This window comes from Brachionichthys hirsutus, chromosome 6, assembly GCF_040956055.1.
Source record: "Brachionichthys hirsutus isolate HB-005 chromosome 6, CSIRO-AGI_Bhir_v1, whole genome shotgun sequence".
Taxonomy (NCBI): domain Eukaryota; kingdom Metazoa; phylum Chordata; class Actinopteri; order Lophiiformes; family Brachionichthyidae; genus Brachionichthys; species Brachionichthys hirsutus.
Window position 1 is genome coordinate 12,694,190 of NC_090902.1, and position 16,653 is coordinate 12,710,842.

The 16,653-nt window shown below is 42.4% G+C and overlaps 1 protein-coding gene across 1 annotated transcript in view; it reads left to right on the plus strand.

Moving 5' to 3' along the window:
- Nucleotides 1-3,319: 3,319 nt before the first annotated feature.
- Nucleotides 3,320-16,653, plus strand: part of aff2 (AF4/FMR2 family, member 2) — a 106,779-nt gene continuing 93,445 nt past the window's right edge. Inside the window, exon 1 of the mRNA XM_068740331.1 lies at nt 3,320-3,372. Coding sequence (XP_068596432.1) covers nt 3,320-3,372 — 53 coding nt within the window. The remainder of the gene's footprint in view (nt 3,373-16,653) is intronic.

Sequence of the window (16,653 nt, forward strand, 5' to 3'; positions counted from 1 at the left end):
CAAATGTAAAGCAGAATAATTGGATTAAGCAGGAGCATTCTGCAAACCTCCGAGGCACAACAGTCCCTCCGAAGTGTCCCGTCTCCCCACACATTACGTTCCAATTTAAATGTTAAACCTGTATTATGATGAGTTCATCATGAAAACATAGATCTTTGATCCATCCATACCTTTTGTGGTTGGGAAAGCGTACCGGTTTCCATCCTCGGTGCCGTTCTCTGATTAAAGGGTTAGGGTTCGTCCGTCTTTCCTTTTTTGAGTTGAATAGCTAACCTCAGGGTGAAAAAAAAGAGGATCCATCCTGTTATCTGCTGCAAACTTCAGTGATTTAATGTTTTGGACGACGCCTCATCAAGTCGGCAGTCCTTACTAACAGCTTGATTAAAAGAGCTGTGTTGAAATGTCTAATCAATGACGTTGCCTTAGATTTGGGAGTTGAACCGTTCTACCAAGTTTAAATAAAATCCATTGGAGGGTTTAAGGCCCCCCCCCCCCAAAAAAAAACCCTACCCACCCAAACCAGTGTTAGATCCAGTGGCCCAATATTCAAAGCCGATGCCTTTATACTACTACTACTAATAATAATAATGATAATAAAGTTTTATGCAAAATAGCCACTACAGATAATGCATACATACACATGAAATTATACATGGTCTTTGATTTCACAAGCTTCAGCTTTATAGTCGTATTCAGTTTATTACCCATATTGCAAAAAAATGCATGCTTTGGAATGAAATCTGTATGAAACTAGCATAAATTGGCTGCGACTGTAGAGATGATACCTGTTATTTGAATGAATCGTATAATTAAATTGCCTTGAGATGAAAGGCAGGATATCCATTAAAAAAAGTTGCACACATTTATAGTCCTGTAAATGTTGTTGAAATAAAATATCTCTGTCCAACATTTGTTCTATAGTGCCCAAGAGGAAAAATACTTTGGGCCGCTTGTCTAATCATTATAAATACAGTGACAACCGCATCCCTTTGAAGTAAAGTGTTGATATGAAAGTGACCACTATATATTATTCACAGGATGTTCCAGAAAATGAGACCAAAGAACTGCAGCAGACAGCCATGGCAATCTGGACCACAGGCAAGGAGGATCCTCTCCACCCATCCAAAGACATCAAGATCACCATTGAAGGAACAGGTTCTCAATGGTTTGCCTTCAGTTGCAGCAGCTTTTACCATGATCTTTGGGCTCATATACACACTCAATCTGAAGTATCCAAAGGCATTGGAATACACCTTTGAGTTTGTGCAGAAATTCTTGATGGATCTTGATCGGAAAAAGATGAGCCCGAAAGTTAACAAACTCTGCAACCAGCTAAGAGTATTGGAAGAGTTGAGTAGCAGACTCACTGCATTTGGTTCTTTTCTATTGGTGGTTTAATTTTGTGTTGATCTATTTACACGGTTTACACTTCAGACAGTTCACTCTGAGAGGTTGGTACTGGAGGTTCCAGTCACATGACTGCATTGTTCATTACAATTGTAGATGAATTAACAGCCTCATGTTGAAGTCTGCTCAGTGTTATTAAAGAATGTTGTGTGAAAAATGTGCTGAGCTGACGCTAAACATTTTAAAGTCTTAAGAAAAAGCTGATTTTCAGAGGTTGCACTGAAGGAGGACTGAATTTACAGCGTAGTATTTACAGATATGTCTGCAGAGGTTCAAAAGTTCAATGTACCAGCAGACTGACTACAAGCTTTGCAGCTCATAGTACACAGAAATAAATTGTACCGAAACTCTGGATTCCCTCATTGGAGGTTGATTATACGTAACTACTTGTTCTATATGTCCCAAATTGAGCAATGTGTGTTTCCATGTTTCAAACAATTGAACAATAAATACATGTTGCAAAAAAATATTTTTTTATTTAATTGTTTCAAAGTATATTTCATGCATTTTCTACATATTTTGTATTTTGAAAAGTATATATTTATTGCTTTAGGGCTCTTTAATATAATTAGTTTTCTTTAACCTTGATTTACATTTAAATGTAACTTATCATTTTAGGTTAAGCTGAAATATTTACATTAAGTCAATGAAGACAATATATATTTTTTTAATTTAGATGAACTCAAAATAATTAGTTTGCCTCACTGTCAGAAAACAGTTTGCACTGATTCCATTTTTTTTGGATTAAATGGAACACGTTTACTTGCGTTGAGTCAATGTAAAAAATATTAGATGTGAATGATTTCCTCATTTTTTTTAGGTTTAACCAATGATAAAAATGTTCCCGTGCAGAGTACACACCGACTCTCCCACCAAACCTCATGTTGTTTTTTTTAGTGGCTTGAAAACATTACACAATTCACGTAGTTGCAAATAGATAGCTTAGTCTCAAGTCTCTGACTAGAATGTACTGGCAAGGAAACACTATCAGGAACAATAGGGACCAGAGTCCAAAGCAAAGGCAAAACTAGATGCTTCTTTTGCCACCAGGGGCCCCCAAAGACTCCTGAAATGCCTCAAAGAGAGAGCCTGACTGGAAGGAGGAATTGAAACACCGAGGTATTTTCTAAGAAGGTTTACAAGACGAGTAAATGTCTTAATTAAAGTGGTTCATTTTTCCACTTTCATCTGTAGCATTTTCAAAAACAATTATTCAGCTTTATGTTTTATTGATGAACCATTGCTACTGTTACTGCCGTTTGATCTATTCAATCAATTTAGTATTTTGTTAGTATTTTGTATTAGAGAATACCACTAATGTTACACAAGTGCCTTCTCTCTGCCAAAGAGTGCTGCACAGCTGTGAATGTCAAAGTACTAATGTAAGGTCAAATGTCAAACGTCTACTTTGGACCCCAGAAAGCTTTGGTCCGCCCCTGCGGCGCAGAAAGCGCGTCTTTTCCTCGAGACGCGCGCTTTCAGGATGAACCTGATTGAAGTATTATAGTCTGTAATTAGTAACCGCACTTTCTCAAAAGACAATGAAACCCTTTAGGCTGTCGCCAAGTCTCCATGTAATATCTCTGCGGGGTGCGGTGGGATGACGACGAGGCTTATTTCCGTGAGGCGCGTGCGTGTACACAGCGGCGCTTGTTGGGAGCGTGAACAGCGAACGTCTCCGCGTCCACAGAATCCTTCAGTGTGTGTGTGTGTGTGCGTGCTCTCGCCCTCCCTCCACCTCTCCCTGCTGTCAGCTTGCTGTGACCACGTAGCAGCCCCACTGGCAGAGGCAGTCCACGCGCCGCGCCGCACCGCACCGCACCGCACCGCACCGCGCCGCACCGGTAGCCCATGTAGGACCACGTAGCACTGGATTGTAACCCGCAGCAGCAGCAGCAGCAGCCGGAGCGCAATGGATCTCTTTGAATTCGACTTCTTCAGGGACTGGGAGCTCGAGCAGCCATGGTAAGTCCTCCGTGCGCTCCTGCGCTCCTGCGCTCCCATTGATTTACATCTGGATGTATGGATTTAATGCAGCCGCGCTTCTAGAGGGGGGGCGACGACTTCTAGAATCCTGCTTTTGTGTTTATTTATTTTACATGGGGCGGCAGCCAAAGTCCCGGAGAGATCGTTGCGCACCGTCTTTTCTTTGTCACCGTAAAGCTGTCATTGTTGCTTGAATCCGCGCGTTCGCACACACGCAAACACACACACACTTCAGCTTTTAGCGTGCCGCTGTGGCGGTAGAAATGTCTGGTGCGTGTGCGTGTGTGTGTGTGTGATGGAGATGACAAACAACCAATCTGGATGAAATGTAAACTGGAAGTTGGTCTGATCGGCGGCGCGTTGGTGAAGGTGAGTTTGGCAGAGTTGCGCAGACGCGGCTCTGAGGATGCGCACGGACAGGGACGCAGGAGCAAGTTGGGTGTGTGTGTGTGTGTGTGTGTGTGTGTGTGTGGGGGGGGGGGGGGGGGGGGGTGATCTGATCAGTTTGACCTGTCAGTGCTTCTATCTATTTATGTGACTCGCCTCCTCTTGTGCATATTCTGTGATAATTGATTATGGTCAAGGTATTTCACACGCACACACACGCACACACACACACACACACACACACACACACACACTTGTGTAGGTGTCTGAACCTTGTCTGTGGAGATTAGAGAGAAAAAAAATGAAAAGAATATTTTTTAAATACCCATTAGTATTTTTTGTGTCGATGAAAATAACTAGACAGCAAACTGCCAGCAGGGCATCGGAGTTTTGATCTGGCAAAAGCACGGCCTCCTTGGAGATCAAAATATGGATCAGTATAGGATTGGTTTTTGTTAGAAAAGCTCATAATCCGTTTTGCTGTCATTTAAAAAAAAAAACGTACACACATTAACTGACATTAATATCTATTAAAAAATGAAAATCAATGTCAAACTTGTGGAATGAAAATAATTGTTCATTGTGCGGCGTCGGGTAAAGGCTGCAATCTTTCATTTATCCTCCTGTTCTATCCTGAGTGAAGCCATTTCATCTGCAGAGGAACAAAGACTCGCACGGAGAGACTTGCTGTTAAGACTTTTAACACCGGCTTTAAAACACGGCTGAGAGGCTCCCAGATGAAAGAAGTTTGACATGTTTCCAGACTTTATTGCAACATTTGTACAGAACATCCAAAAAGGTGAAATTAAAATCCACAGCAGTTCGTCAGTGAAGGCCTCGGTCAGGTGGAGTTGCATTCAGGCACCTTTTTTCTTTTCTCTAATTCGCTAGAAGTTGCTGATGTGGGTAAATAGGCCCATTCTACCTGCAGACCCTCAACCTCTCCATTGATATGTTTGAACCCCCTCCTGGCTGAATAAACCATCATAGACATGGAGCAATCTGCATTCTGGAAGAATTTTGTGCTGAATATAATCCACATATAGCGTCAGCTCGCTGCCATCGTTTGTTTCAATGACATGCCGGATAAATCTACTGACTTTTGGACCGCTAGCTGCTAACATAGCGAGGAGGGCGTAGGAGCTGCAGCGCGTGGCCTCCTGGAGATCTCTCCAGTGCAACGATGCGTCACAGTGAGAGCACAACAACTTGGCAACTGTGCTGCTATTTAGAATCTGTTTTCCAGTGGGGAAGAATATGAGCAGGGAAAGTAACACACACTGCTGTCCCTCAGCAGCCACCATAGAAGGACCCTGGAGCAAGGTACTTAACCCCCCGCTGCTGGAGTGGAGCGGTACATGGCTCGACAGCGAGCTCAGGGTACCCCCCCCCCCCCCCCCCCCCCCCCCGCCACCACTCCATCTCACCGCTGCTGTCAGTTTATGGGAAATCAGGCCTGCACAGAGAAACCGAGATGCACGAGGAGCAGCTGATTAACAGCAGAGCTGCCGATGGGCCGATCAGGTACGACTCGACGTTCACGATTCTGGGCGGATGAAGAGTGATGAAGACGAGGGCCTTCCTTCAGCTTTGACTCGGCTGCAAACAGCTTTGACTTGTGTTCGCCCAAAAAAATGACATCAGTCTTTCCCCTCAAAAGCCTAAAACGGAGTAAGTTCAGGTCATGAGGTTGTATTTCATTGTAAGGTTGTATTATCCAGTGTATTGCAGTAATGGTTTGCAACAATGAGATTTATTAAAAGTCTAATTTTCCGTGGAGAAATAGGGATTACCCTGACGAAACTACTGTAAATAAAATAAAAATAATCATTTTTTACCGCAAACCTATAAATGTCTAAATATCTAAAACCATACAAAACAGTTAAATACACTTTTTTTTTAATGTTAAGAGTATTTTGTTGAGAAGTTTGTGATAAGTTTGAAATTACAACCATTTATTGGATGATTTATCACACTGGACATCATGAAACCATTAACTATTAGCTTTGCACCAAGTGTTTGTCTGATTGAGAACAGAAGCGGGAAACCTTTCATCTCTCTGATGAGATAATCTCTTCCACTTCATGAAAGCAATCGGTCAGATACGCAGAGGTGTGAAAATCGAATTCGCAAAACGCAGGACAGAAGTAGACGATCCAGTTATTTTCAGGACGGGAACAGAATGGATAAAGAGATTGAATGAGAGAGAGCAACCTGGCAGGGAGTGCATGTTGGGAAGTCATAACAACTGTGACAGACACCCCGCCCCCCCGGGACATCCCCATCCGAAATCCCAAAACAAAGATTCTAGAAAGACCAAAGGCAGGTCCCTGCAGAGTCTGGTGAGGGGTGGTCTGGAGGGAGGGCTAACAATCATCAGCGTTGTCCCCGTTGACCTCCATCTCTTGGTCTGAAGGTGTCTCTCCTTCCTTTAGATTGGGAGGCATCGCCCATGTCTTCATTATTGTCCTCCTCAGATAGTTTAACCCACGCAGGGACCTATGACCATTCCTTAGTGCCATATCCCTCCCAGTCGACAAGATACTGGTGGCCCCTCCCTCAAAGATGGGACTCCAGGAGCCGACAGACAGCGTGGGTGGGGGGTGCCCCCCCCCCCCCCATTGACCAGTGGACTCTCCTGGATGCGCTTGGTCTTGGCGACATGGAACGGGGGGTGGATTGGCTTGGACCCGGGGAACTGACAGACTGTCGCAGGTTTAAGGATCTTCTGGAACGACCGCGGACTGAACTTCTCCAGGTCGGCCCACGACCCAACTCAGCCGTCCCACCGTCAGAGGAGCCTCAGAGGAAGACGCATAAAGACGACGTTTTAGATTCACCATTTTTAAATTGGACAGTGGATTTTCGAGGCATTAGAGCCAGGATCGTCGGGTCAGATTGGAGTGAAAAGTCTGACTGAGTCAGTCCTGGGGCGACAGCGGACTTTCCCTTTAAGGAGGAGAGAAAACCGACTTGAAGCTTCCCATGCCTTTGTTAAAACTGAACGAATCCAACGTTGTAGGTCTCCTCCTCCTCCTCCTCCTCCTCCTGAGGAACTGCCCTTTCATCTCCTCTCCTCTTTGTTGCTCTTTCTCCCTCCTCCTCCCAGCTAGCCCCTTGTTTCATTCTCTCGCTCTGAGATCTGAAGGCTTGGTATGATTGTAATAAGGCTTGCATTGAATGTTGCCTACTCCTTGCTGTAATTGCCCATCGTGTAGCTAGCTAATCATGGCACTGGAATCTAGGGGAGATCGCTTTGAATGTTAATTGACACTGATGGTGATTGGTTGAACCATTTAGGTAGTTAATTATGGGATTGATTGCACATATCACCAGCATGGAATTGTAAGATTCCAGCTGCGCTTCTGGATCTTAACAATTCACATCTGCGGGAAGACACAAATTCATATTCATATTATTGTGACCGCATCTTATTGGATAATTAATTCTTCCGTCAAATGTTGAAAATCAGATTGAAAAGTTCCAGTTGCACTCGGGCCATAAAATGAATCTGGGCATAACCCCCCGAAAGTGAATAAAATGGGATCAATGGAGAAAAGTCAATTAACTGTTAAATGTTCAATCTGCCTGGCAGTTCTCTCAAGTTCTCAGTCAGCTCAAAAATCATTGAATCATTCATTCATTCATCGCCGCGTGAAGGGCCTGGGGGGGTCGCCAAACCAGCTCTACTTGATTATACTTAACGGCAAAATCATCAGCTGCTCAGAGGCTGCGAAAGGAAGCTGTGTCTCGTCCCAAATAGGAGCAAACAGCACTTTCCTATGGAGGAAAAACCCTTTTCATACTGGCGGAGCCGTCGTCCCTCAGGGCTGTGCGCTGGGGAGCGCTGTCAGCAGGTGTGAACCACAGTGAGGCGAGCAGCCGCCACCCCCCCGGTTCAGAACAGTCTAATGAGGAAGAAAAACCTTTACTCAGATTGAACAAAAATACTAGCAGCTCCATAAATGTAGACGTTTACAACAAAAGCAATTAAAAAATGGTGACGGAGAGAAAAGGCACAAGATAGCCCAAGTCTGAAGGGCTTTGAGAAACCAAAGTGAAACCTTTACCCACGTTTAATAAAGGAACTTTCATCAAACCCAAAATGAACCACTGTTAGATGAGCTGCTAGTAATAAGTATTTCACAACGATTAACTTGAACATAGTTTTTCTGATCAATGGAGGCAGATTTCAGGAAAATGTAAAAAAAGAAAGAAGCTAAACTCAAATTTGTCACTGTGGAAGTGTTTGGCTGCAAAGTGTGAGCCTGAAGCCGTGAGCTAAAGGATGCTAACGGTTGCAAAGTGTGAGCCTGAAGCCGTGAGCTAAAGGATGCTAACGGTGTGCAGGCCGGTCTCACCGCTCCGTGGTCTCAAACGCAGGACGGAGGGAAGAGGACAGTCTTTTAATCTGGTCCTCTGGATGTTGGGGATCTGACAGACTCGATGTGTTGACGCACACACGCTGCAGACCTCGACTGAATCTCATCTGTTCCCATTTGCTTTTAATACCAGACAGTCCCACAACTGTGGATAGACTTTAACTCACGCAAAATAAAACAAGAAGCTCGTTCTTTGGGATTTTGATCCAGAGTCGTCTTGACAGATCGTGCAACCACATCTGAGACATATTAGGGTTAAGAGTCTCCTATCAAGAGACGGCGATGTCTTTTTCCTGAGGGTTGCTTTTGTCAAAGACGTCAACAGACAGTCGAGGAATAAAAAAGGTCTGCCTGTCTTGAGATTATTGGAGGTTGCACTAAAATCACATCACACAAAGCCACATATCATCTTTATTTTAAGGTAGATTTAGTTGAACAACCTCTAAAAGGTCATTTTGGACAGAGGTCAAGTGTTGCAATGATTCTACTCACTCCATATGAAGAGCGAGCCATCTGCCGAGTTTCTCCTAAGAAAACAAACTGTCAACCATCTGGATGAGTTTCAACCCCCCCCCCCCCCCCCCCCCCCCGCAGAACATTTGTCTTGTCAGCGAAACGTCCAACACGCTTTCAGAGTCCAGTTCACAAAGACATGCTTTTGGCTTCAGCACATTGTTGGACATTAGAAAGAGGAAACGTCCAGAATGGACTGTAATTCCTCTGTATCACAGTCAAGGACACATTACCCGAATATTATATATTCAGAGGACAGTAAGTATGTGGACTAAAACTATTTGTGATGTCTTCATTTTAGGCCGACGCCTAACCATCCTGAACTATTTCTACTCACTGACCAAAAATACTTCTCCGCCTTTTTAAAATCCATGAATGAATGTTATTTTCGAACATGTATACAAATATGTAACTATTTGTACATGCATAAGAAAGAATAAAATAACAAAAGACATTACAAAACAGCACATAGTTCGAAAAAGGAGGAGGAAGAAGTGGAACACGTTCTTTTCTAACTATTGTTGAGTTTATAGCAAAATATTCAACATGAATACTCGTATTAATAAACCATAATGTACTTGTACACACCCATGCATGAATGAACAACTGGCTAAATATTGCGGAGTGAATGTTTTTCGGGTTCTCGCGTCCGTCTCTCCCAGGGAACGTTTGGAATCGATGACTTCGTGGTTACGGACGTCTTGAAAGCTTGATTGGGTATAATTAGCACCTCAACGGGAAACCGTTAACGCACCTGCTCTTCCGCGCATATGCTGCAGAGCATCGGCTCCACCTTGTCAAACACTACATGCCCCTTGTTGGTGAACATATAAACTCTAATTACCGCTTTTCAAGGGCACCACCTCGTTTCTGCTGCAGCCGCAGGTCAAATGAGATCATTTAATCTGAGCCATGCTCTGATAGAACCTGCTTAAAGCGGTAATGCTCACCTGGGCCGTTAACATTTTGGGAAACAGGAATTAAGTGTTCGATTCTTGTCCGTGTTTGTCACATATCTCGTGTTTTTAACTCTTTCAGTGTCAGCCATTTTCAGCCCATGTTGCCCGATTTTCCAATCCCCACAGAATATTTTTTAATATGACTAAGCAAACACCGAACATATCAAACGGAAGATCAAAGTCTCTTCTTTCATCATGAAAAAAAAGAGTGTTGCTACCATTTTCTGTTCTGGAGTTATTGGCCGTTGAAGAGAGGCAGATTTCAATGTCAGGGTTGGCAGTGAATGTTTGGGTTATTTAAAAAAAACGTCTCTTTTGCTGGCACTGAAAGAGTTAATAAATTAAATTGTGAGATTCCTGGAATTGTTGTGTGACCTGCTCGTTCCTTTAAAATTAACTAATTAACTAGTTAATAATTAACCAAAGGGTCACACGGTTTATAAAATACAACTATGAACTTGTAATCCAAGGGAATGGAAGTAATCAAGTAAGCAAAGTAACTAATATGCATATTAAATTAATACATGTTTAAAAATATTTACAGAATAAAAAATGGGTGTGACCAGACGCACATGCTGCTAGTTTATTAGTGCAGCGGTGGTGAGGTCGCACTGTTAAATATGATTTTATATGAAAGGTGCATAAAAATCCAGTGTCCTGTCCATAACGGTGTCCAGTCTGAGGACATCAGGGTTAGAGGACATTGTGGAACGCCACTGCAGTTTTTCATATTTAATATAGTTATCGGTGCCCTGTCTGCTGCAGAGTGTTTTTTAAGCTTACATTTAAGTTTTATTTCATTTGCAGAGCTGATCGACCATCAAACGCGCGTCATCTTATTATTAATGGGCAACAGGGATTGGATGATAAAATGTCAATGTGATCATTTAGTGAAGAGGTTAAGAAATGGCATCAGATGATGATCATTTAGTTGCTGTGAGAAATCAATTCAGACTTTGTCAAATTAGCTGATCGTTCTTAATGAAGAACTTGCTGTAAATTCAACTTATTCAAAGCTACAAAAAAAAAGACTGCAGCCAAAACCAAGTAGGTTCTGGCCTGAGGCCACAAGATACTAAGACGCACGCACGCACGCACACACACACACACGCACACACACACACACACACACACCCTTGTGTAGGTGTCTGAACCTTGTCTGTGGAGATCAGACTCCCTGTTTCAGCTGGTCTGTAGCAATATAGATTTTTTTTTCTTAAAAAGCAACAAATAACTGTAAAATAAAAAACAAGAGTAGCAGTCTAGCCTAGAATGAAAGAAAAGAAACTTTATTTAGCCCCTGTGAAGTGCTGGCGATGTGTCCGGGGTGTCGCCCCGCCTCTCGCCTGTAGCAAGCTGGGATCGGCTCCAGCAACTCTCCTGACCTGCAAAGCGGAAAAGTGGCTGTAGACTAGATGATTCTCTCGTCTGCAAGAGGATGGATGATAAACTTTATTTAAAACCCTAAAAATTGGCAGCCTCGCTCCTGTCAGTCTGCCCCAGGGCAGCTGTATCTGCCCCGGGGCAGCTGTGGCTACAACAGTAGCTTCACCACCACCAAGTGTGAAGTGAATGAATAATGCACAATGTGAAGCGTCTTTGGGTGCGCAAAATAAAATCAATGCATTATTATTATTATTATTAAGGACAATTTGGTTTCAGCAATTCACCTAAGCTGCATGTTTTTGGAGGTGGGGGGGAAACAAAGTATGGAAGTGAACCCGGAACGTTCTTGTTCTGAGACATACAGAGCCACCGCCAGACAGAGACAGAGAGCGTGAGACGCAGACAGAGAGGGCTAATGACGTAGCTTTTCCTGCTGAGGCCAATTTACTGGGAGGTTTCAAAAGGTCATCTCCTACACGGAGGCCTGTCTGTGACAAATGACCTTATTTACACCGACTGGGCACCCAGAGGAAGACGCAGTACGACGGTGTGAGAGTGTGTTTGACTGTCTTTGGTCTTTGCCTGATGATACTCTTATAAAACGCCTGTAGCTTTGATACGGGGTTGCTTTAGCCCACGTACCATCAAAAGACATTGATTTGATGTTTTTGAGTACAGGTAGGACTGTATTCTCAGTTTGTCCACTGAGCCCCCCCCCCCCCCCCCCCCTTTGCTTTGCCACTATTTTTAGCAAGGAATTTCACAATTATCAAAAATGTATTTTGTGCTTTAACTGATTTCACGAAGCACAAACTGCTGCCAGTTTATTATTTACTGCTGCCTACTACCTGTACAGTATTATTATATGTACTACAATAAAGACAATACGGTATTGCATCATCACCCCCCCCCCCCCCCCCCCCCACAAACTCCACAAACACCAGAGGATTATTCACACATGTATGCGTGTCCCTTGGGCTATCGGAGAGGCAAGAGCCAAAGGGATGATTAGTTAAATGCTGAGGGATTTGGGAACGAACAGAAATATAAATATTTTCATTCCACATCTTGTGGAAATTAACGAAGCATAATATTTGATCAACAAGCCACAGATTAGAAAACTGTACTTCTTTTTTATTATAATTAAAATAAATACCATCTTGATAGAAAATATTTTATTATAGTTGGATAATTTTTTTCTCCACATTTTTTAAGAAAAAAATGAATTTCCTAAATTGTCATTTAATTTACGGTAATATAATTTTTTGATTTTTTTTTTCCTGATGATACAAGTACATTTCCAAATGTATACACAATTTCACAACCCATTTATTTAATAAAGTGATTCATCTATGTTTAATCAATCAAACTTGATGCAACTGTACTTGTTTGGTCTGGAAGTGAAAACAAAAAAGTGGGAGATGTGTCTACTGCTACTTTACACCGGTGATTAATCATGATCAATCACAACCCATTAGTGTGATTATCTGGGTTATATTTTTTAATCGATTAGCACCGCTACAGTAAATAGCGATTAGCACCTTTCCTCCTGTTCACCTTCAGGATATTTAATAGCTACTTCTTTATAAACTAATTCCTAATGAAATATCCGGTGTCTCACTTCCTGCTCTTTCAGTGTCTTCCATCTCTTTCCTCTTTGCGTTAACCTCTCTCTATCTCTTTTCACCCCACTTCCTGTCCTTCAGAGATGTGCTAATACATTTGTTATCCACCCGTTCTCTAATTAACAGGCTCCCTTCTCTGTCTGAGTCACTCCTGTCTTCTCTTTCCTATCTCCTGTTTCATTCTTTTTCTCATCATCATCCCGCCTTCATTTCTTTTATTATTGATGAATTCCAGGATGGCTCCTGCATCTTCACTTCTGAGGCTTTATTATCTATCGATAGTTTATCGGTCTGAAGGACGGAGGGATCCATTTTCGGTGTTTCGGTTCAGCTTCCCTTGCGTGAGACGGTCTCTCACTTTTCCTGCGTTGTGCTTCATGTCCACCAGAGTAGTTGTCCTCAAGCTGTGGTCTTGTAGTTCCTGGCAGGCTGCCACGACGGGTTCATGGGGGGGGCCTGTGTGATAGCCATTAGCATTTACTTGAAATGTTGCCCGATAACATCTCCTTCTCAGCGGAATTACTCCTAAGATCCTGTGTCTCCCCGTGAAAAGAAAGGCACATTTCATTTGCCTTGTACATTTGACACCAGGAAACAGTTCTTGGCGGAAAGTACAACATCCATCGAAGGGGGCTCATCTTTACAAGCTTTGGGTATCATGAATATTGCCTACGCTGCTACAAATGTATGCCCTCCTGCCCCCACTCCATGCATCCAGTCTGCAGCTTCAGGCGTGCCTGCTGTTGCACACAAATGCACACACAGTGGTCTTAAATATAAATTATGCTGCACCATAATTTAGGCATTTCATTACCTCAAGCATGGGTTGATTTGTTACGCACAGGTTTCGATTCAAGAAGAACTTTACGATTGTTGTCCCCGAATGTGCTCCCGCTACGCAGACAGATATTTCCGGACTCTGAAGAACGAGCCGGAGTGTGTTTGCTACACCACAGTCAATTACAGTAAATCACTATTTAACCCTTTAAAGCCTGCACCATGAAGTACCGGTAATTGTCAGAACACTCTAATTTTTGGAAAATAAGGTTTTAATGGAACCTTCTGATAAATTTGTGAAAAAAAACACATAATTTTTTGTATAAGTGCTCTAATTTATGTCACTTTTTTTCAGGGAAAATGCAGATGCATGTGTTGGCTTGTATCTAGCGTTTTCAGGGTGGGTAAAACTTCTGAACTAGAAGCCTCAAAGGCCATGTGTATCAAATATGATAAGTTTGGCAATAAAGGGTTAATTTCTATCTGTCTCTATCAAGGGTGTGACTGGTTTTGCTCATCATCTGACCTGGCCTCCTTTATTGCTGCTGTCATAATTAAAGTGACAAAAATAAATATTGGGAGCAATGAGCTAAATTTGACCAAACACCTAAACTTGCTTTATTATTGCGTTGGCATCTAGGTATAATTGTCATAAATGTAAAGGTTTTGTGAAGTACCACAATAATCCACAGGATTACATTGGCCCAAAATTACATTTTTCTACTCGAGTATTGAAAGAGAACACATTTAAATGATTCCAGTAAAAAGAAAAAACGACTTAGGAACTTTAGGAAGGAAGGAGATCTATTTTATAATTGTGTTGTGCTGCATATAATACTGCTTAGCACAGTAACAAAGTAAACAAACAAAAAACAAAAAACAACAGCCAGACACTATCTTATCTGTGCACCATTAACCCCTGGATGGATGGAGGGGCAGTTTGGTGAGGACACGCTGTAAGCCTTCAATGCTCATAGAGCTAGTGGAAAAAATGACTTGAAGGGAGCTCAATCAATATGCTAAGTGTGTGCGTGTGTGTGTGTGTGTGTGTGTGTGTGTGTGAGTCTCGCTGGTGTTAGTGCGACTGTAGCTGGCTTTGTAAATGTGCATTGATCGCGAGGTTTTGCTTTGTTTGTCTGATGGTTTGCTGTGTTTAGTTTCATTACGGTGAGTCAAACGCGCAAATGATGACGGATGAAGTCGGATGAAGGATGATCCATCAGTGGGATTCTTATTAGCAGCTTCAGGACAAGTTTCACCTCTCTCATAGTAGACCTGGCGCACTTTGGGTAATACGTATAGATTGCTTATCCCCAGTTTGAGTCCTTTCGGATTTAAACACACGCACACACGCACACACACACACACTAGCTTTTTGCTGGTGTTTTAAAATCTCCTCTAAGGTGCTCCTGCCTTTATTTCCCCTCATGGAGCTCACACTATCCTTTGGTTTCTGTTTCCTTTCTGCTCTTTACATCATTTTTAAATAGGCATTTTTGATCATGGGGAAGTCTTTAATGAGTAGATAGAACATACTCCAGTTTGCCCGTAACATTGATCCCCAAGGTGATCATTTTCTATTCCTGTGTGTACCCAGGGCTCACTCCTTGTCTCTCTCGGATGTATTAACAGCAGGCATGTCAGATGTACATCTTTGCAGCACATTATATATTGACTGACGAAACAATGACACCGTTCTGGACGACCTCCTGGAGAATCTTCCCTCCATCTCGCCTCCTCCTCCTCCTCCTCCTCCTCCTCTCATCTGACAACTGCGCATTATCTTTATAGAAAATTAGAGCGACGCACTGCAATTTTACAGCCTGCCTGTAAATTCACTGTTCGGAGGACGTGGGTAACATTCATGAATAGGTTCAATACCTCTGAGCACGGATTCATGATCAAATCAATCGATGCCAATCGTCATGGAGAGCACAGACACCAAAGACATCCAGTGGAACCCGCCGTAGCAGCTGCAAGCTAACATTAGCACATCTGCAGCCAGCGCTGAGCTCATTTCATTTTAAAGGGCCGCGACCATAAAGATTTACAACCTCTGGCAAAGGTTTAGATCAATAGAGGGCTTGCACTGATGCCACTTTCCCACCGGCACACACACCCTCCTTCTGAGAGGTCAAACATCCAGCATCATGGGTACCCTTATTAGGGGGTTGAACAAACTGCTATCTTTTTCAATTAAATTCCGTGTTTCTGACGTACCGCAGAACCAGTGATCTGTGAGCTGTTACATGTGGCGGGAGTCAAGTTTCTGACAGTTCATGAATCTGATTTATATTCTGGGCAAAGACACAAAGAACGTCTGAGGGCATATGAAAGTCATAGTCTAACTTCAACGTAGGATTTGTTGGGGGGGGGGGATTACGAGGATGAGGACATGAGTCTTTGGACACGTTTCGGTAAATTCAAGACAGTTATTTGAGAAATGTTGGCATGCAGCAGCTTCTGAGTTTGTCTCAGTCCTCTTCTCGTAATAATATGATAATGAAAAGTGCAGAAATGGTCTACTCCTGTTTAATTAGTATTAAAAGAATCAAATAAAATGCAAAGTTCACTCATAATAATTTTCACACAGTCCCTAAGCAGTTGTTCATTAGTGTGTCAACGTTTGTCTGTAATAATCCTAGTTGAAATTATTTTTTTAAATAGTTATACATTAATACTCACACTTGAATACTTACACATTAATACTTACACGTTAATTGTTACACATAAATACTTACACGTTAATACTTACACATTAATAGTTACATGCTAATACTTACACTTTAATACTTGCAGTGGTGGCTGTGCTGTTCTCTGAGTCATATTTTTAGCGCCACCATTAGATAAATAGGAGCAACATTTGTTTGAAGTATTTCCACATCATTAAGTATCCAGGGGCTCCCGGGAGATGGAGTGAAACAGCTGGAGGCAAATAATAATGGTAATAATAAACCTTTGCAAGAAATACAATGCAGTGTTCGACCCTGTGGGGGGGTTCAAACTCAAAAGAAATGAAGAAACCAGGTCAAATTGTTAATGCTACGGTAAATAACAACACAAACATCCAAAGCCAAAGATACATAACACCACCCACGAGTTCTGGCATAAACCCATTATTCCCAGCAGCTCTATACGCTAATATTCACTCGTGTCTTGTCTTCCCTTTATTGTCTTAATTTCTATGTATAATTCTCTTTCTGCCATTCTTGTTCTCTCTGTGTAATCATC